The 24,153-nt window shown below is 31.1% G+C and overlaps 1 protein-coding gene across 1 annotated transcript in view; it reads right to left on the reverse strand.

Moving 5' to 3' along the window:
* LOC111001010 (microtubule-associated protein futsch) overlaps positions 1-19,022 on the reverse strand; it is a 97,076-nt gene extending 78,054 nt beyond the window's left edge. Inside the window, 1 exon segment of the mRNA XM_045628316.1 lies at positions 18,822-19,022. Within this exon segment, the coding sequence (XP_045484272.1) occupies positions 18,822-18,978 (157 nt within the window). The 5' untranslated portion in view covers positions 18,979-19,022.
* Between the last annotated feature and the right edge of the window lie 5,131 nt (positions 19,023-24,153).

Genomic DNA, 24,153 nt, shown 5'->3' on the forward strand with positions numbered 1-24,153 from the left:
TTACAAGACTGAAACTCGCCCGCGTGTTGAATCCTAATGTGATTGGCCATACGGAGTCAATGAAGTAATAGCGCCATATAAAAGACAATAGCGAAATTTGATGCCTATTAGGTAATCAGCAGGATGGGCTGAGATCAGAGGACTAAATTTTGTTATAGTCTAACTACACTGTATTCACATATCCTTGCAGTTATACAGTTGTCAATCGCGCCAAATGATGTTTTTTTAATCAATACGTTATCGTTAGGATATTTATAATACCGGTTCGAATGCAAGATTGAAGAAGTCATTAATTTATTATATTTTATTATTATACACATATTTTAAGCTATTTTACGTAAAAATTACTAGTGTCGTTCCGTTTTAAGCAAATAATGCGTCAGTGGAAATTTTATACATATTTCATACGAAAAAAAGTAAATTACTTAATAGTAATTAACAAGTAAAAGTATAAATCCCAAAATATAAAGTAAATGTGCCCATAGTAAAAGTATGTATAGTATTCCATATATATACTTATTATCTATTAGCAAACCGATACTTATTTATTAACATCTAGTCCTTAGACAAAGGCTTCATATATTTTTTTCCAATCTTGGTGTTCTCTAGCGACGCGAATCCACATTAGACCCGCTATCTTTTTATATCGTCCACCATCATCTTATCTGTCTGCCTCTTGTTCCCATCCGTAACGAGTCTGTTCCATTTTTGGTTCTTTTCGCTCGTCATATGAACCGTACATCTCCACTTTTTTCGTTTGTTTAAATTTTGTTTTTAATTTAATATATTTAGACAAATTTATGTTATTTTCCAATCGTACTTATTAAATGCTTAAGATGCTTTCAATGAGGTACTCTTCCAATAGACCTCATACAATTACTGTAACCTTTTAGCGCAAAACAAATGTTTTAACAATAATTTCATAATATTCAATTGTAGAAAGAAATTGTTATGATTACATTATCATATTAGACCTTAATAATGTCAGATACGTCAAACGCAAACATTTTGCTTTTATAATATTGTTGGATTCAGCTTGCTCTCTCGAAAATTAAAATTTTCTACAAAATTGCCTACAATAAGTATTGTTAAGGCTTAACCTGAATTTCCATTTTTTACTAGAGCTTTTGAAGCACGTTTTATTTTATAGTATTTATAAATGGTTATTCGTTTAGACGTAGAAGTTTGAATCTTTTTCATTAAAAACTAGCAGGTTGAAGACGTAGTTTTATATGCTTAGATGGTATATAATTCCTTTATATTTTCATTAGGTAATTTTCCTTTCCGTTACTTTTTAAAAAATTCTGGATTCCATTATATTATACACATATAATACACAGTTTTATTCACTGCAAATGTTCTTTATAATATATTACATTTATTAGTCACATTAATTTTTGCAGTTTGTGTATCACTTATTATATTATAAATTTAAAACCTAAGACTGCTACAAGAGCCTAAGATTTTTGATGATCGGTCAGTCATTCGATGAGTGACAAAATGCATAACTTTGACTCTGTATTGGAATTCCTGGTTCGAATTGAACGAAATTTGAAATATACATGATGATGCAAAGCCTTCACAATTCAGGCTTTAGAATTATCCACAATGAAGGTAAAGGGGGACTCGACATACTCGAAATATTATTATATCATTTGCTCGACTAAGTGCACATTTGCCGTGAACAAATATACAAATTACAATTCCATTTTCGATAAAAAAAATTCTGTACACATTCTTTTAGTTTGTGACGATAGTGACGAAAAATATATATATGTAATACCACTTGAATGTTCGTAGTTTGATAAAGTCATAACTGTAATTGGTACCGTATCGTTTCCAGACTATTTATTAAAAAAATAAAAAGCTTTTAATTTTCTACTAAAATTAACAAGTACTTTTCGTTACTTTTTATACATATAATATGTAAAAAATTAAAGGTTAAAATTTTGTAGGAATACTTTAATTGGTAAGCCTTCTTCAGCTTATTGACTCGACAATTTAAAATTACTTAAAGTTTTACGTATCTACTGTCTGTTTACATACATAAAATGCTAAAACTTAAAGCTCAGACCAACTTTCATTCCTCGTACACACAATTAGAAACTTGTCCGACGGAAATTTCAATACACCGCAATTATTGGTAAAGTTTTGCTAATTTGCCGTTGCCTCATACCGGGAAAGTTAAGAATTGTTAAGTTGAGAATATTGATTTACACTATTTGTTAGAAACTTGACCAAAAATTGTTTTTTTCATTCATCGCAAAGTAGTTGATAATTTGACACGCCAAACGCCGCGTTTAATAATCATTATATGAATTCATGTTCGCTTGGTTGATCACTGGTAGAATTGTATTGGTCGATAATTTCAATTCTTCAGTTTAATTTTGCCCACACCAAAACCATTATTTGTTTGTTTTGGAAGATAGTATCAATATTACTTTTTGCTTGTTCATGTTTAACCCTTTTTAACTACGATACAACTGACTGGATGGATGTCAATGTTGAATTTTGTACCGAAAACTGAAATATCAGCGATATGAATAAATGTTGAGAGAATTACATCGAAATTGCATACAAAAACATTGCGTAATTGGCAGTTATTTAATACCAGCACCGTCACATCGTCACCGTCTTTTTTAACGGGCATTATATGAAAAATGGAGGTTCTAGTTTATACCCAAAAGTGAAAAAATAATACTCCTACTAGTAATATTACATAAGAACATTTTATTATTATGAAACAACAATATCAAAATATGTTTGTTCTTATTCTACGTAATTAAAATAATCTTAAATGTAAAAAAATTGTTACATTTAAGTCAGTAGACTTTTTACACTGACGTTTGACATTTATGTTTTTAATCCTACAAATAATTTAATGTTTAAATAATTTTTATTTCTCATTAAAAAAAATGATAAATGAGAAACTTAATATGTATATTATGTGTAGTATATAAAATGTATTTAATGTATAAATGTATATATACGAGCTAGATACACGTCGCCATTAGCCGTCTCAATTTTAGTCAACTGTGTTCACTCTAACATGCATCTTTACTGCCTTTTTGAATTTGTCAAACACACCAATATTGCGAATTTTGGATGGTAATTGATTAAATATTTGCACACCCTCATACCTAATAGACTTCTTTAAATAATTTGAACGCGGCTTTGGCAAGATAAGCAAATTCGCTCGACGAGTACTGCGTGTAGTTGTGTATTTCATTTTTTTAAATGATAAGCTACTATAGAGAGTTATTTTTTTTTTAATTAAGATAAGCTGTATCTTATAGCTATAAATATATAGTTGTTTAATCATCAAAATTTTGGTTTCTTGGATTTTATTGGATAGATTTTATTAGACTGTTTTAAAAATTGTATCTAAATAATGCTTTTATTAATTTATTTTGAAGTGTTTGTAAGTTAAACAATTATAAATTAAGTGACGTACGGATTGGGTAATACATTTTAATATTGACCAATAAAGAATTTAAATGAACTAATCTAATCAATATTACGATTTGACTAAATCTAGCTATTTAAATTGAGAAATTCAAATATCCTTATGAAAGCACCGACTCGAATAAGTACATCTATTATTGAATTATACCTACCTGAATATCAGTAGAACCAGTAAAATCCCAAATAATCATAATGTCTAAGGAACATTACAATAAAAGCAACGGTACGAAGACATGAAATTGCTATAAAATACAGTAAAAGCTTGCCATTTTACGATACGTAATTTTATTTCATAGTGTAGGCGCTTACAGATTGTTTCACAGATAAGATTAGAATGATCTAGACGGCATGAAAATAAGTATTTCTATAGAATGGCAACTGTTTACTAATTATTATTGTCTCCTTAATTTAATACACTTTTATATGTTGTAATGTGATGTATATATTCTAACTTGTGTTGTCTTGTTTTATACTGTAGTATATATTGATTTGCTAATAATTTTAATTAAGTATCAACAAGGCTTTACGATTATTATTTGATATATATCAGGAGAAAAAAACTTTTAACTGTAAAAAATTGTGTATAGGTTTTATACTTGAACAATTTATATGTTGCTATGCAGAAGTAGTAGTGCTATTCAGTATGAATAAGTCTATGAAAATACTGTAATAAGTTTTATTCAGTAATGTAGCTCTCTGGCTAACCCGAGGCAATTAAACATTTTACCGTACAATCTCGTAAAATGCCTTGAAATAGCTGCTATAACATTTTAAAAAATTAGTTTCCTTTATTTCGTATGTCATAAGATGTAGAATTTAAACATTTATGGCAAAAGCCTTTAAATTTGCTGCATGTATACAGATGTTCTTATTACGATTATACTATCGTAAAACATTCTTATGTGACGATAAGTTGTCATATTATTAATGAAACCAAATCAAGAGCCATGTCTAGGACGCAATTTTGAACATTAAACAGCAAAACGTGTCAATGAAAAATAATTATTGCGAAGGTCATTGGAGACGTGCGTGCGCGACGACCATTTATGTTTGACCTGTAAAACATCAACAGTATTTGCGAACAACTCAACATTATAGGAGACCTCTTGGGACAGGGTGTTTCAAGAAATACTGGTTGTGTAGTGTGACTCATTTGGTTGAGTCAGCGACGGTCTTTTCTGTAATACTTTGTCGTGTTACTTATTATAATTGCTTTAAGGGTGCTAATTAATATGTGGATAGATAACCACTCTAAGTTATCACTTCAATACAAAAAGAGAAATCACAATTGTTTGTATAAAAAATTATATTTAAGTCTTTTGGTTTGTATCATTTTAATTCAAAGACTTTAAATGTGTGTAATGATACTTATCCTTGGGATTGATTTGCTCCAGTTCAATCAATTTGTATAACTCAAAACTTAGCGATTAAGAGGAGTGGCGGAGAGTTTCTTGCCAGTTCTTTTTGTCCGCGCTACTCGCCCTTGACTTGCCAATTGGTAGTAAATGTAAATTGAGAATGAATTTAACCTTTTTTCTGACGTTCATAAGTTTACTAGTTTACCTAAATCAATAAAGTTATTTTAACTTTGACTATGCGGGCAAAGTACAACAGTAAAACCTATTATATTTTGTGACCTGTATAGCCTGTAAAACTATACTATAAACTTGAGAATGTAACCAACCTATCTTTATTGTAATAATAAGTATTTTTAATATAAATTTAAGTTTTATAAAATATTTTTAGGAACCAATAATAAATATTGGCTGCGGCGCTTTTTTATACACGAAAATAGTCAGGTCAACTGGAACAATTTTGTACAGCTAGGAATCAATTCTTGTGTAATCTTTATTAATTAGACCAAATCACCTCCTTTACAGGTCAACCTAAAACGGTAAGCATAAAATACTAAAGGACAGTCATATTCTGCTATCGTATGGTCGGCTGCTATATGGTCACGTGACAAAACTCAGGTCATTCCAATATTGTTAGCTAGATAATATAGCGGAGAGTTTCCCGGTCCCTTCATCAGTACCTTTGTAAGATACTAAATAACGGGATACCACAAAATTTTGTCGAAATTAAACAGATTGAAAAAAATTAAAACCAGATGCAAATTAAGTTTATCGTTTCGAACGAAAGACTGCATCCTAACCTTGACCGAATGTCGTCTGGGTTTCATGTGAAGATTTTTAATTAGCGCATGATGTCATCATACTTTGTAGGTGAGATAAGTGAAAAATATTTACAGTCTATATTGCGAAATAATTTTCCCTTATGTTTAAATCGTTTGGATTATATTACAATAAATTACTAATTTGTAATTAAATGTATTGTCAAACACAATTTCCTTAACTCTTATAATCATAGATATCTTAAACTTAGAATAGTTTGAAAAATCGCGCTGACACATTAAGGGTCTGTTTCACAATGTCCGGATAAGTTCAAATAAATCTATTTATCACTTATTGGTAGGATAAACACTATTGTTGCGTTTTATGACTGTCAGATATGTATGTATGTCGCTATTATGTTCCGAATAATTTATGTGTTGCATAGCTATTTGGTACTTTATCCATAAATTGTGAAACAGACCCTTAATGACATTATTAAATGGTATGAATACAAACAAAAGTATTCATCATTTAAAGTAACATACTACAGCAGCAGGTGAAAAGTCGAAAAAGGGCTAGGCATGTCTTTGCCATTATTAAGATTAATTCAGAATAATTCAATTCTATTTTTATAACAAGCGCCACACTGTTATCTTTTTGCTCTAATTGAGTTGAGTCATTCAGCAAAAAACACAATTGCCATCGATTGGTCAATTACCTGCTGTTAGATTGAGAAATAAAATTTAACCTTCCTTATCTATGCACGTATATTAACTTCGTATGCCGCGACTTCATGTATGGAAGTCTAGACAAACACATTAGAACATTGAAATTTTAACCTGCTGATAATAATTTTTTGATGGAAATTATTTTATTGATTTTAAAGTGTATCAAAAACATCAATCAATAAATTTTGAAAGCCTTATACTATATTACTACTTATATATATATATAGTACTTTTCCTTTATATACACTTATTGTAATCTAAATTTGAAACCTAAGCCTTAGATTTTTGATGATCGGTCAGTTAGTTGGCCAGTGACAAAATTACAAATCTTTTACAAGAACATTTTTAAATATCAATATTATGCAATAATTATGTTTTTAAATATGAATTAAGTTAATTAACTTTGTCATGTCAATAAAAGTTATTCACTTAAAACATTAAACAATATTGTAAATCTATAATATATAATAATATTTGAAGTGGATAATGGCTGATCATCAAATAGTAAATTGTAAAAGCGTATAGTACTTTAGAACATTTTTTAATATTATTTTAATTTAATACTATAATTACCCATTGTTCCGAAAGAACTTACGTAGGCTATTTCGTATTATTAATGTCCACTGTCATTTAAGAGACCCATAAACACGCTTCGATAGCCCATTTTCGGTCCACAAAAGGGCCATTACACAGACTATTATCAACGGAGGGTGTTTGGCACTTCGTATTATCTTACATAATGTTCCCAAATTACACCTGACTTACGAATTTAACATAACCTAACTGCCAAATTTACTTCGTTATGTTTTTTGAAATTTTAGCTTTATAAGTTTTGGAAGTGTTACTTTAAATGTCTACAATTAATAATACAGTATTTACAATATTTTTAACATACAAAGTAATGATAAAATTTTTTAAAAAGAAAATCAAACAAATTTAAAAAAGTTTAATCGCTGTGGCAGTGTACCTTTCATACTGGCAATGGTATGAAAGGCTGCATTGCGATACTTATTCGTCGAACCAGGAAAATACCAGCTCTGGGGTCACCGGTACTATCTACTGCGCGACAACTCAAATCTGTACTAAGCGCCTGTCCAGGCAAAGAAGAAGGCAAACTCAAACCTGGGTAAATGTCTTATATCTTGCGTGTTGTTTTACGAGATAAAATCACTTGAAAAATTATGTTTATCCATTATTTAGTTAATCACCCTAAACAGATTTAGCTTTTAAACACTTTAAAAAAAAGGGGTAAATATTTTGACATAGATTTTTTCTTCCAAGTAAAAATTTCTGTCGCTATTTTGATTTCTTCGATATTTATAGGAATATCAACGTATTGAAAACCCGTATCTGATCGCCAATAAATATTTCAATCGTAATGTCTATCACAGCGTCTCGGCTCGTAAACACCGCAAAAATCACCACTTGCGTCACCGGCTGATCCAAATCGAAGACGTTAGGTATAAAGAACAAGCGGTAGGCGATTGCATTTCAATAAGAAAAGGTTTAAAGGATATCCCATAGTATACGGGCTTTTTGTAACAGCGAGATATAGGAATAATTGTAGCTTTTTATGTTTTTAAACATGAATTAAGATATATAACTTTGTTATATCAATAAAATATATATAATTTAGACACTTAAAATATTGCAACACTTATTTTATAAACTTTTTATTATATTGAATTAATTTTTATTTGTAGTAGTAACATCTAAACCACATATAACCATATACTATATCAGACTTAACTTATTAAGGAGATTTACAAACCTTAAAATAAATATTTTATAAAGTTTTGTAATCCGTTATATGAATTGGAGTTAATAAAAGTTTTGGCAGGCACAATTTCGCCTAAGCCTCTCGTTTACACACGAACCATGAATCATGGTGAATTGAATTTCAAGGTCCCGCTCTGTGTAGAATGCATCATTTATAGAATTTATAAGATTGGAAATATTCAAACTAAAATTTAAAAATAACCAAAATACGAAATAAATGCAGAACAGTGATTAGGCATCTTCTAGAGTCCAATACAATTCTAATTGCTAATGATTGGAAATAATAGATTAGATTGCAAAATCAAAATTTGCATTGTAATTGAAACATCGTTTTTTCTCCGGAATTCAAACCCAAGATCTCCAAGTTACTACCGTACGTATATGACGTATATTAACTACACAGCCACGCAGATGGTTAAATGTATAGGAAGAAATGTATGTTCTGAAAATAGCGATAGATAGATATTATCACCTTTTAGTTACCTTTATTTATTAATAACGTGTTAAAGTAAGGTATAGTAAGGCAAGTTTAGTTCTGTGTATGGACTACCCGGTAAATTATTAAACAATTTCACGTTAACCAACATAAAAACCAGTTAAAGAAATATCGCGCTTCTGTCAAGACTTCTGCTTTTGGTACATTACGGTGGTTTTCAAATGTAAGGGTGCGTCCACATCTGGTGGATGCGTCGCGAATGTGCAGTTCGCGAGCCGATTGCCTGCTGCGCAACCTGAGGGCCGTACGCGATACGCGGGCGGCGCACTAGCGGCTCGCGTCTTCCTTCCTCAAGTCCCACACCTCTAACTTACCCGCTTAGCTTCAGTTTCTGATTACCGGAGGTAGTGTGACCGTTTTTAGTATATTCAATACCAAATTGGTATAATTTGGGCTCCGTATAACTAATTTAGTTTTGGTATCTTTTGAGTCTGGTAACTCTTGCCATGACTGCACATGCGCAGCACGCGAGATGTGGAACACCCTAATATTTTATGAATTTCATATTTTTCTATAAAATTAATTTAAATACATATCCTAATGGTATGTATATCATACAATACTTTCACCAAAAATCTATTATATAAGTATAATCGTTACTAAGTCTAGCCTTTAGCTTTATCCTTAGCTTTTGTTAAAAAACTAAAAATTTTACCAGCGTTAACAAGTGTTACTAGAAGTTTAAATAAATAAACATTTCTTAGTATACTTAAAACAGCTTTAATGTTTAACGCTCCGTAAAGCGTAAAGTGAGATCTAGTTTCGTGAGAGGGCTTTTAATTAGACTGAAGACTGACCCCGGGCTGAGTGGAAAACTAGATAAAAATGAATATCTTATTCTTAAGAGCTCATTAAGTGGGGCGTAAAAATTCTATTAGGTTTGATAAAACAGTCACTGAAACATTTTAGAGAATATCGGGTGAACGGATGTCTGAAGTTAGGTGATACTGCCACCCAAAGACACGTTTTCAGGCATTTCAGAAATTGGTACCGCAGAGGAAATCTATAGAGCACATGTCAACTCATACAATATTTTTTTAGGAATTAATGGTTAACAGTGTAAAATATAAAATTTATATGTGTGATGAAACAGATACAAATAACATTTAATATATACTTTAACATGATAAACATGCCGTGAGGTCATAGAAGTTGCAAAAAAGTACTTTATGACTATATTAACTATTTAGATATGTTTCATGAAATCTTCATATGGTATGGTAGTGATCCTAGGCCGCCATTTTTTGTATGAAATATATGATTATTTTGTTTATATATTTTCCTTTATCTCTGGTAGGCTCTTTTCTATAAGTCGAATGGGAAATACTTTGATCGATGACAGCCCATTGCCTAAACTGATTTAATCATATTTTATGTATAAGAAAACAATAAGAGCCTAGTTGTTAAGCTTCCAATACTAAATTTTGTATTGTACTTTATATGCGCAAACACTTTCTCGTACAGTAAAAGACATGTTTAGGATACTTCCCAATAATCGACAACATGAAACCAACTATAAAGATAAGCCCTAATGAACTGCGATAAGCTGAGAATAAAGTGGTGTGGAGGCAGCATGATGACGTATAGGTTAGGGATTTTCAAGTGAAAAATACCTTTAGCAATGAAGTCTACGAAGAAGGAGATAAAGACAAATTATTATCATAGGAACAAATGCAATCTAGGACCATGAACTATTTATAGATTATAGATCCAGTCTGTTCTTTGCAAATCATTTGTACTTAATATAAATTTGTAAGATCATACCTTAGCAATTTTAATAGTTACATATCACACTGGCAAGCCTTTACCCGATGTTATAATAGTCCACCTATAAACGTTTAAAACATCGTTGTATGAATTTTTAATGGAAAGCGACGGAACTAGTCTGTTGGAAAATCTTTACAATTTTGTTACAAGCTCAGTCTAGTCTAAAAATACACATAATTTGAAGACAAGTGTGAACGTTGTTGCCGGCACAATGGAAGCATTGTTAGCGTGCGAACTTCGAAATCTAATCTTGGTCTAGACTTTTTCTAGGTCATAAGATCTTTAATTCTTTAGAATTCAATACTAGTTTTTTAGATTACTAAGCCTTCATATAAGTGAATAAAAAAATATTGAAGTCTTGGAAGTATTTTTAATAGAAACAGATGTCAAACAATTACTACATCTTTTTTCTGTGTAAACTAAAACTCCATAATAATGCTTACAATATTCTCTGAATAACAACAATTCTTAAAGGGCCGGCAACGCACTCGCGAGACATTTAGAGTGTCCATGGGCGGCGGTACCACTTAACATCAGGTCAGCCTCCTGCCCGTTTGCCCCCTGTTCTAAAAAAAATCTCTTGAATTATTGTTGTCAAGAATTGATTACACATTTATGTATTCAGAAGGATTCCAACCCTGGCACTCCTATAAGCGCTGCGGCCCCAACGACTACATACGTCACAGTATATCAAAGTGCGTATAAACAAATATTTCTTCATGAATGTTGGTCGTACATAGAACATGACACAGGCAAAAGATGATCTCAGCCGGCGCAAAAATACACTGCATAATTTAGCATTAGCATAATATTCGAGTGGTTTTCTTCGGAACTTAGACCTTTGACAATATTCAGAGCTGTTTTGCACTGAGATGCTCTTTTGTTTTATAATGGCTTTAATAAAGTTCTGTTCATTTTTTTAGTCTGCAGTTGATTACATTGAGTACAAGCGATATTCATAAAAAGTTAAGGATATAAGTTAAAAATTACACTTTTAAGTAAAAAAATGCTTAATAATGGCATACGACTAGCGGTATAAAGTCCCGGTAGGGGTCTACTGTAAGAGATACGACCTCCAATTGTTCAAAGTAAGCGTGTACTCCTCCCTTAATGGCAACCCCCCCCATTTTGGGCATTCCGTTTGCCCTCTATAGAAAGTTTCATTGTCCAAATTTTTTTTTTCCAAATCGTTTTGATTTTTATATATTTAATTAATGCATTATATAGGGCATATTTGTATAAGAAACCTATTATAAAATGCATAATTTAATAAAGAAGACTGTGCAGTAAATGGAAGCCATTTTGTTACAAAGCCTCTAATATACGGTGGGTAATAATTCAAAGTATTAGTGTGAGATTCCCCCTTATTAATGAGATTATTTTCGCACCTGCTCCTAACTTGCACCTCTAATATAATTACTGTGACATAATGTGCGGAGGAGCCATCGAGAATAACCATAATTTCGGTTTTAGAATGGCGCATGGATAATGCAAAAAAAAATGGTGCAGTAGCGCGTAGGTATGTTAGAATTTAAAATGTAAGTATTAAAAATAACACATTTCAGATAATATTCTGATTAAATGCCGAATTATATGATATAAAAAACAAAGAAATAATGAGAAAAAATCTAATTCGCAGTGAAATATTTTGAATTATTTCACACTTATATTATATATATATATATATATACTACATTTTGCCGCCTTAGACCCAGTTTGTCCCGCAGTTAAGAAAGCGATAATCCGTAGCGTAAATGAACTGTCCAACATAAAATTATTTTATTCTCAAATTTAAAATACAAACTCTTCAGCATTATATTGATATTTATATACATAAAGTATTTTTTGATTATCCTATTAAAATAAATCTTTATAGTATTATCAATATATATTTGCTAGGTTATATTAACATTATTACTATTTAAAGTACATCTAATTCCATTCTAATTTTATTACTTACTTTACTACTAGATTTAGTAGTGAATTTATGTTTTGTATTCTGTTTAAATTTAAATAATCAAAGTATAATAATTATTTACTTATTAGTCCAAATTACAAAGCGTATTTGATTATTGAACAGTTATATTTTAAATTTTGAAACAAATGTGTGCCGTTACATGTTTGCTAGACTGCCCCATTCCCCTTAGCAAGGAAGCGTTGTGTTTCCGTCGCAGACTGGGTCACGACGCGTGAGTCATTGCCTGCTCAATATTGGCATACAAAATGTACATCATACGAAAAAAACACGAAATAATTTAAGGTCATGTTTACATATAAAAGGCCGTGTATTTAGTCTTAAGTCCGCAAGAGATGTATGCAATTAACCATCATTGAAGAATAACAAGGGAGACAGCGAATATGTTTCTAAAAATTTATTAAGCAAACGTCTATCTAGATATAAAAAGTTTCTATAACATTTATCCTTAAGTTTTAAGAATTAAGGCGTAATTAACATCATTTTACAAATGTTATATTTGTACCAGAACAAAACAGCGAACATTTAAAAGAATCTTATTCATTTAAATGATTCAAATGAAAAATTACATTGACATATTGTCATTTTTCAATTTTCAATTGTCCAGCAATACCTCATATTGCAGGATGAGATATTTTACTTAAATAAATAAATAAAGCGTATACTTGGCTTAAAGATGATAAAGAAAATCAAACTTTTCACTGATCAATTTTTTTTCAATGATCACTAAAATCAATATAAGTCTTCCTTAAATTCCGATAGGGATACCAATGACAGGTCAGACCTTGGCCGTTCGACCTCTATCAATCTGACCCTTTCTAAATTATGTAACATCAATCCCTTTTGTCTCTCCTTTCAGTATTACCTTGGGTATCGTTTTAATAATGTATTCACAAATGTTCCATTTAGAAGATTGAATTTAATATTTTAGTATGAATAATATTCAGATAAATTTTACGACATTTTGCCTTTTTGTTATTTTCGAATAAATAAATATATTCACCGACTATTGTTGTAAGTGTTGGCCAAGTCCAGTTTTTCATAAATTACTCCTTTTTTCTATGTGTACAATACACGTGTTAAATTAAAATCTCCTGCCACATGCAATAGATATAATTTGTAATCAAACCTACTCACTGCAACGCCTTATTATCCCATACAAGAATATAGTGGGAGATAGTTATAAACAAAAGTTAATTACATAGTAACGATTTGCTGCATGCATGCTGCATAAGTAAAGTTTCTTCATTTGCATTATCAGTATAAAAATAAAAATACAAGTACATCGTAACATAACCAGGAAAATAATATTCACCCAAAACGGGAAAATGAGCACTAAACTCGTTACATATAAATAAAGTAGATCAGCTGATGAAGATGACTTTTATATGTGCATCATGAGAGAACTGTCATCATACAACGTATTTTTGTAATAACTAGTAAGTTTTCTATTCATTCTGCTATGATTATATTTATCTGACAGCTCTTAATGATTAATAATTAAGAAATATTAGTACGCGGACAGATCGAAGATAGCTCCGGTATGTGATAATGTTAATTACAGAAATTTCTTTTACGCCAAGCGGATTCAATTTATTGCAACGACTAAGCTCTATGCATATGACCGCACATAAGCTATCTAGCATTTACTGTAGATGTAGTCGTCAGCTCATTATTGTTACACAGCTACATGTGATATTTATACATGGTCTTCTTTGATATATTTATTTATTTATCTTACTTATAAGACACAGACATTGCTTTGACAGTATTTTGATTCGAGATTTTTCGAAACATACTAATATCTTATGTTTTATAAAAAAGTATTTAGATATATAAAAAAAGTAAGAACGAAATATTTACATTTAAACTCAACTGATAACGCGATTATTCTGTCTCCGTAATATATGGATATGAGGGAGCATTATCAACTTAATTCTATATAAAATATTTATTTAAAACAAAGATACTTTTCAAAGTATCCCATAGGTGACGTAGCTGACGCAGCAGATCGTTATGTGCAAGTTTAATAAATGTAAAAGGGAATAAATATTGTTTTATTTATTGTATAAACCAGTGTAACTTACTTTGCTAGAAAAGTGAGACCTAAAAATGTCAGTGTTTTTTTACATAATTTGCGATTTGTGTTTATAATTTTATACTGGATTATTAAAATTTACAACATTCATACATACATTAACAATTAAAAAGTTGTTGAAAAACTTATTAGATTTTTGTAAGATAGTGTTTCTTTATTTCATTTTTATATATTTTTTTTATTTTTTCTACATTAAATTACAAAAGTCTTATGTAATTATTGTATTATACAATGTAACATCCCCTAAGATGTATAGAATTTGAATAGCTTACAATGCCTTAGAAATTGTGCGACCCGACAGCGTCTGAAACTCAGTCAGCGGAATAATCCCAACAGCCTGGTATTGTTTACAAGATATCCAACAGTCTAGGCTAAGTCCTAGTTCGCACGTGTACGTAATCCCTAGTGCGTCTCGACGAATCTTCAACGGCTTCTAATTCATTGCCAAGGGCATCTACTCTAAGTGAAATTTTGACTTCACAATAATTTTAAATTTGCGACTTATTTTATCGGATAACTTAGGAACGAGTGAGTCTTTCTATCGGTGATCAAAGTCAATCTTCAGTAATAAAGAAAGTTTTTTTTGACCATTTGTTTTTAATCTATAATATGTTTCTGTTCGGTGCGTTGACATCCCGTATGATTTTTTTGTTTATTGTGTCGCGTACTGTATGTTATATACTTTAGACTAAACTAAATACATATATTTGGTCTTCTCTTGCCAACTGTAAAAAAGCCATTTAAGTCGATCGTGATTAAATCAGTGACTAATAAAGTAAAAAGCTGATTTATATTTACAGTGACTTTAAAATGTATGTGTATCATATTACAAACAAATACTTTGTACACCTATTGTCTATCATTTAGAGTCTATCCTCTTAAAGTGGTTCCAGGAATCTATTAGCTCGTTAATTTTGGTAGTTCAGTAAAATAAGTCAGAAACGTTTGTTTTGCATAGAGCGATATAACACTTAGATGTTGACCAGTGAAGTGTGTGAGCATCAATGAGGCGTGCGCGCACCTCATGTGAGCTCAGCCGACCGCGAAGAATTACAAGAATTTATTTCTTAATTAATTAAACGATTTCCTAAAGTGTTGTTCGTGTGAATATTTTATAGTCTATATATAAACACCTGTTAAGTTTTTTAACGTAGTGTAAATAGCGGTTTTGTGCAGAAAGAGCTTGAGAAGGCATTAGAAAAATAAACACTTTGTTCCTTAACTATTCATAGTCCGCTAGTAACATATATATAATAATAATATATAATTTTAAAATATTAGGGGACCTTATTTAACCGAACACCGTTTCGGCTAACATAATCTTTTGAGGCCTTAAAAAAACCTGCAGCAGAAAACTTTTAATATAGTATATATACTGTAAAAACAGTTTTATTATTTTTCACCATACTTAATAATTGCATAGGATAACAAAACACCAATATTTTGATAAATATTTATTGTTGATTTAAATTAAGTTATAACATGACACATCGCATCCTAGACGGAATAACAAATATGTAAATTAGCGATGCATGACATTAACAATTGTTTTAAATAGTTTAAATGTTAGCAAACCTGTTAAAATTAACTCGAGTCAAATTTTAATTATAACAATGTAAGATCGTTGTATGTTTCTTGTTTAGTAAAAGAAAGTGTAATCACGAAAGATAACAAAAACGTAGAAATCACCCGTCAATAATCTTCTGAATACAAGTAAATAAGTATGAATAAAACTAGAATGTATTTGTTTATTTAATTACATTATACTAACCTAACTACATTATACCGGAATTATATTAAAAGGCTATTAATGCGCCTATAATTATTAATAACAAGCTACTTTCAACCTTTGATTTGACTTACTATGATTTATATTCCTTCTTTTTAAATAAAAACTATATTTTTTATGTTTTCCATTTTTCTCTCCATACAAATCTCCCTCAAGATTCAAGGTTCAAACAATCATTACTCGAATTGGTCCATCCGTCTTAAAGTTTTGCTTAATAGGTATAATATTTCTTTTTAATTATTAAGATATTTTTATCGAAAATGACTTTATATAATATGAGACTATTTAAATGATACATCTTGACTTATAACAATACAATAATATTTTCGGCTTCACAGCGATGTTATTTTACCTATATTTTAAACCGCATAAGGAATTAAAAACAATGATTACTTATCTTCATGATTACAAATCGCTGAGATCATACAGCTTATCTTATTTCGTATTATTTTCAATATGTCGACAACAAAATCGTATTTGTTTATGTTTTATTTCAAATAATTGCCAAACCTAATTGATCTGTGCTTCTTAATTAAGCTTTAATTATTATAATCAAACAAATAAAGTGTTTATAAATTGGATTACTTACGAAGTAAAACTTAACTACTATTTACTTTAAATGTATGGGATTTGTTATCCCAATATTTTTATAGACTGAAAATTATCTTCGATCCTATTCGGGTCGTTTTAATTCTTAATCAAAAACTTTTGTATTATAGTATTGTAAAACATACATTGTATGACCATGGGATTTGTTAAAAAATCTAATAATAGATGCAATTTTTAAAAATATGCACCAGCAAAATCTGTTATCAGTGTATATGATAAGATATGATCTAATGAAGATGATCTAATACTTTCACTATCAGAAGTGCAAAATGTATTTATCCGATTTAACCAAGTGTTTAAAATATTTTTTTTTTCGTAAAATTTTCTTATAATCTTGTTCAAATTTCATTGTACATATTTTATTAATTAATACTATTTTATTATATGAAAGATTAGCTTGCTTAATGTCAGGTAATTAAAGGTGATATTTGTCATTGGTAAGTAAGCTCCATCCTAATTTACACTTTAACATTAATAAACAAAAAGCCAGAGTCAAGACTTTCTAACTATGCCGTTAAATCCCTTACGTTTTTACGTACGAGTCTTTGTTGTACTTAGCGCTACGTCTCATGTATCTACTAATTATTGCTAAAACTGATTGGTGATATAATACTGATAATAAGCACGCGTCTTTGTTGAGTATAAAGAAAATTCGTCCAATCTTTATAAAAATTAAATGGAATCAAGAATTATTTTTTAGATTGAATGGCCCGGTAATGTTACCGGGTACATATATTACGGTATAACTTATTTACGATGAAAATTTTATTATCGTTTGTATAATTATTTTTGTATTATAGTTAAAAAGTGTCAAATTAAAATTCTTAGAAATATATCTTCAATGATGCGAATCCGACGGCAATTTTTCGATATTAATCAATTTCACCACATCTTATTTGACAAAATAAGAGGATCTTTGAATTGAAATTTATAGACTGATTCTTCTAATTTTATACTATTTACTAGTTAATTAGTGACCTAAATAATCCTCCATTGTGTAGTTAAAAGCGTTAATAATCTGACAAAATTGTTTCTTTGATCCATAGCTCAATCCATGTATGTATGTATATAATTATTCATAAAAAGTTACACTTTCAACTATACCCTGCAAAACTGCATAAGCAGTTTGACTGCAGGTAACTCGCTTTATATAAACATAGCTTATAAATTAAGACGGACATCAGATTATCCTCTAGGTATCTTTGCATACGATATCTTTGCATAAAAATATTTAACACAATGCTTCGCGATTGTTTAAACAATAAGAATGTATGATATATGTAATTGTCTTTAGCCATGGTAACTCATATTTTAATGACCGTTAACCGGAAGCTCCTAAAACAGACGCAATTGTTTTGCTGCATTTCCGCAATAAAGATCTATTTGCAAACAATATAACATTTTACAGAAAGGCACTTTCACTCTTACTCGGACAACATAATGTGATAATACATATTTTTTCATTAGCAGAGAGATTTAACAAGCAATTTGTCTGTAGATTTTTCTAGACTTTCATTTCTAATCTTTTCATTTTATTCCATCTTTTTTTGTTCTTCTTGTATATTGACAATGAGGTGAAAATTAGTTTAACATTGAAACCAGATCAAGTTTTAAAAAACATCTACAAGACTAAATAATTTAAAATTTTTCTTCATGGTATTTTGCCTATTTCGTATCAAGGTTCTATCTTATAAATTAAACACGGCTTTAATTTCTCAGGTACACAATTTTCGTACAATAATGCAATTGTGCATCAATTGATTCAATTAGATAACTGACTTAGAAAAACGTACGTACGTCACGGATGACGCAACGAAGAAAACACAATGTACCGGCGAAAACTAATCTAATCACGACGAACACTGCATTCTTGTGCATACCGATGGCAAATATTTTATAAAATTACTGCGAACGAGAAAAACTTAACGTATTTATCAACTTTCACGATCACGCTCATAAGTCATAACTCAGCCGGCAAATTAGTACGTCACTAAGACTCACCTTTAACGAGGCGCTGCAGAATAATTTCCTTATGTTCTTGAGTGTGGGGCTCGCCAATGACAGCAAGCAGATAGCATCCCGTAAGAGGACTCGGAGGGGGTACGGAGGCCGAGACCTCCGTTCCCAGGGACAAGGACCTGTCCTCGTCGTGGTCCATCGCCGACGGCGGCGCCGGCGCGACTGCCGACGGTTCGCCCAGAAGATAGCGCACAGTCGACCGCTGTGGACGAGAACTCCGCACAGAATGACTCTGGAAGGCGAGGTAGCTCGCCGTTTGCGCGCGCAAACATCGATTCGCGATGCGCGGCACGCAGACGCGCCGGCGTCTCCACCGGCTCCAACCCTCAGACTTTCTCTCTCAACTATCGCCTTACTTTCTCCACGCGTTAGAAGAAGATAGATGATTTAGGGCGTATACAGAAGAGGCTCTAGGCTGATCGACGCACACGTGATCTGCATTGCGTCTAAACAACCCGGCTGAATCCTCGCTCAGCTGTTCACCACTCGATCGATAATGATATAATCCTAATTGCTCACTTTACGGCTGCCGGTGTCGACATAAACATGGTTCTCTACCATAAAGGACTCTATTATGCAATTCTAGCATGCGCAGATCTGTAGATCATTTATTGATATTTTCTTTTTCTTTCCTTCAATGAATATTATGAGTCGAGTATAGTTTAGGTTTAAGAATAAATTGGATGGATCATCATTAGCTATAAATATTTATATTTAAAGGATTCACTTCTTAAAGTGGGTTACGCTCATAATTACGAATGTAACTTCAAAATCTTAAAAATTTTCATATAGAAATACAACGTTTGACTGACGATTCAAATTGCAAGTGGAAATTATTTGTAAAATAAATCATTTTAAAATTTGTTTGCCTTCCCATACATCTTCTTTTTGTTACCATTCAATATGACATTGCTTTGGGACGGAAGCGTGGTTATCCTTACCACAGTATCTTACCTAGTTTGGAAACCAGTTTCCCAATACCTTTTCAACTGCAATCTTATTGTTTCTTGCAAATGTTTTATGTAATAAATAAATAATTATTATAAACAAATCTTTGATGTAACTAAAATATATTAAGTAGACGTATGTTTTGTCGTATATACATTAGTAAAATACCAAGGTACAAAGATCGAGGAGGTGCCTTATCTTGAATCTCAGACATCGATAGCTTCATCGAAGGAAAATAACGTTGGGTAGGTATTACTAAAACTTCATTAAAAGTTTTAATTGCGCATATTAAGGTACAATCCAACTCGTACGCTTAGCTACGGATCGTGACCTACTCACTGGCTTCATACCTTTTATTATTATAAAGGGTGCCTCCAATTAAGATTCAATAGATATTGTTCGAATGCATTCATATACTTACTTAAAAATATGCGTTCACATTTTTCTAAAAAAAGTTTATCTAAAAAAAATTCTTAATAGGCCGGGAGCGCGCTTGCGAGCTTTCCCGCAGTACGATTGTCCATGGGCGGCAGTATCACTAAATATCAAGTGAGCTTCCTGCCCCTTCGCCTGATGTTAATTAAACAGAAACATTTCCAGGCAATTGTAGCTAAGCGTTTATTTCATTATTAGTTATTCATTTCATTCACATTATCAGAACCTACTTTCTTTTAGCATGACAGTATGAGATCAATCTGTGTTAAAGAACTGAACAAAAACCTCATCGAACTCAAATCCTTAGCTATCATGTACCATTGTACCATGTTGCTTAAGAATTACAAATAAAATCATACAACTGCGAAATTCAAAAAGTACATTTGAAAGGACATAATTACAGTAAAAGTTTTAGCTGTTAAAAAAGAAATATTCTCAGTTGTTCGCAAATTAGCTGAAGTTTCGTTCTAAAGGCGTTTTTAACTTGAGAGGCTTAATTTGTTGGAACTTGGCTGGTTTCTTTTAATTCTTCACATTGTTTGATTCTTTCTGTCTAAAAAATTAATTAACTAGACAATCAGTTAATACTTGGAGTATTATCTGTTTGACTAGTATAGGGTAGCGTAGTAGCACAAGAAATGGTTTTAAATCATTCAAATAGTGTTTTTCCTTTTATATTTCGTATATAATACTCGCTTACATTATTTAATTTAGTGTTTATACTAACGCATAACTAAACATAACAAATATATATAAATAATATAAAATATAATATCCAATAAAGTATGCATTGAATAAAGTTAATAGTAATACTAATTAATATAGTTTCAAAATAATTTAAAAATAATTGACAAAATAATTTTCACACACAAACTTTAAGAGTATAATAAAATCTATAACTATTCGCAATATTGCATACTTACGTAATGTTCATACTTATGCAATTTAATCTCGAATAATGATAAAAATGTTTCCCAGTTTATAGGAAAGTGTATGACACATCCTTCCCCCATGAAAAGCGATTTATTGGAATAGGGGAAGCAGTGGTGACGTCACATCCGGCGCTCCGGCTGACTTGTATCGATTTCGGACCATGACAATGACTTTACGGCTTCACTTATTTTCCTTACCATATGGTAATAAATTACTCTCGATTTAATTTCAAGTTGAGCTATCATTTATATATGATTTGATTTGATTTTCAAGTAATGTACTGGGACAAGTTTATTATCTACTTATAATGTAGTTGGTAATAAGCACTGTAAGAGTAGACTTTCAACTATCAAGTTACGACTCAAAAGGTTACTGTGGCATCTGCGTTTCTCCAGTGGCATCTCGACAAAAAGTTGCGAACATACATAAGCCATTTTAAGATGTTGTTGAAAATTACAGAAAATTAATTTATATATCGTTTGCATTTAAGATATTTAATAATCAGGTTGATTTCCCGAATCTAAATTTAAATTTCATGTATTCTGTCAGTACTAGGCATCCCATTATTCCATATGTATTTTCTGTAGAGTGCGTTTTGATCAAAATCTCACCGATGTCCAGATTACCTAAGCATTCTTATAAACGAGCTAGGTCTGGATATCCATAGTTGCTCACCTCACACTTTAAAATCGATTTTTGTTTAGTTTTTTGTATTTTTTTAATAATAGTTTTTTGTTTTGTTAAATAATTGTTTTGTTTTGTTATTTGTATATGTTATGTCTCTTCGTATATGTTATGTTTGCCTATAAGTGCTCGTCACATTAAAATTGTATTTTCTGGTTGTGTATCGAGCGTTGGCAAGCATTTATCAATAAAAAAACATGAGGTGGTGCTTTGTAACTCAGGCTGTAGTTCCACAGATTTCCACATCATTTGCTGGAACGTTAAGATAAAAATCGTAAGGATCTCGTCTTATATCAATTTTTGTCGTTTAGATAAAGGAGGTTGAATATAAATAATAAATAAACTTCAAACGTCGAACTTTATTCCGGTTATTTGAAGACAGTAAAATATTAGGAATAATCATAATTAAACTACGAAAATATTACTTCGACGTAATGATCAAATTCGTGATCGTTTGTTTTTTAAACTTATTCAGCAATTTACTTATGTTTACTAATAATAAAAACCCTTTGCAACATAATAATTTTCATACCGTACAAAATAATAATAAGTATGAGATAACCATTCATACAAGTGTAGTAGTTTTCAGTTTAGATTCTAATATTGGGAACAAGAAAATCTTCTCGTTATTTGAAAGAAGCATCTTGTGTTCAATTTCCGTTGACCGAGGGACATTTATTTTGCTTTCGTAATTTTATTGAAAATTATTGTAAGCAACATTTTGCGTTGTTTCTGAGCTTTTCAGGTTTTGATATTTAAACAAGTAGGATAAATATTGAAATATTGTGACATTTAAAATTAATTACGATGACATTGTAAAACAAATCAACGCGTCACAATAGAGTCCATAGTATTAAATGAACGTAATAAAAAGACAGATCGCGGAAACTAAGTCCACATTACACTACACTAACGCCCGAACCCAATAATGAATCCACAATCTCAGAATGTTTTCAAACTGAGATTGTCAGTTGATCATACCGTAACAGTCGATCTATCTCCTATCTTCATCCCCAAAAACAAAACCCTTCGTAGACAATCCATTTTTCGTTCATCCATAGAATTCATGTCATTTTCATACAAAGATCTATCCACCACCGATCCGACCTTCTATGGATAGCATGTATCGAGAGATCGCTATTGCAATCCGTCGATTGATTATTGGCACACTATTATCAATATTTGGATTAAGTTTTCGGTCTCACATGGCAATGGATTGAGATAGGTTATTGGGTTTGGGCGTAAGATGAATGACTTTGGATGTCAACTAGTATTAGCCTACAGATGCTGTTGTTGATGTCTTTTGTTTAACATTCTCACACGAAAACATTGTGTTCTGTATACTTTCTTATCAGCTACGATTTTTTACCTAGTCTTGTCTATTGAACAAATTTACATTTTCCTGCTGGAAAATAAGCCGTTCTAGTGTTAATATAAAATTAATAAAAGTCAACCCTAACAACGCTCGTCAGCAGTTTCCGAGACATCGCCCTTGAGAAGATAAGGCTTGGCTCGGGTCCAACCGACCCTTTGTTGCCTGATTGGTCGTTTATTGATATTTCTTGCGCCTAGCAACTATTATTGAGCTACATACAGCTGTAGTACGTTATTATCTGCACGATTGGCCTATCGTATTGTTCAAGTCTTATAAAATGTATATTGTGAGTACTATAAGATCATTTGATAAATATATAATTACATGAGAAACTGAGCGTGTGTACGTTTGTTTATTTCATTGAATTTTACTGACTATTTTATGTAAACAAATTATACATTTAAACGTTTTACAGGCCTCAATTTGCGTGAAATATTCTTTAAATATTTTAAACTTTAACTTTGCGGACGTTACAATGTTAAATGTAACTTCTTTAATGGACGTAAATATATTAGAAGCAGTGTTGGTCTAGTGGCTTATCTGAGACCGTAGGTTCAATCCTTCGCTGTACACAGATGGACTTTCTGTCTATGTAACTGCATCGTGAGAAATCCGGCGCGTTTCAGAACCAAAATTTGACAACATGTGTCAGACAAAAGGCTGATCACCTATTTATCTATGAAATAATAATGAATAAAGAACGAGTTTCCTCTAATGCCAAGACGCATATGGGATTGTATCGCCACTGGATTATTTTTAATGGATATTAAATAGTAGAAACGATTTTATTTAATTATAATCATTTTCAATAAGTCCTTTGTAGAATAGCACAGTTTACAATAATCCACACAAATGGAGTAGCGTCTCATAAGAAAAAAGACACATTTCTTAACTTTGCACTTATAATTTTGCCTTATATAATGTTACGGCAATGTTGCA

This window comes from Pieris rapae, chromosome 5, assembly GCF_905147795.1.
Source record: "Pieris rapae chromosome 5, ilPieRapa1.1, whole genome shotgun sequence".
Lineage (NCBI taxonomy): Eukaryota > Metazoa > Arthropoda > Insecta > Lepidoptera > Pieridae > Pieris > Pieris rapae.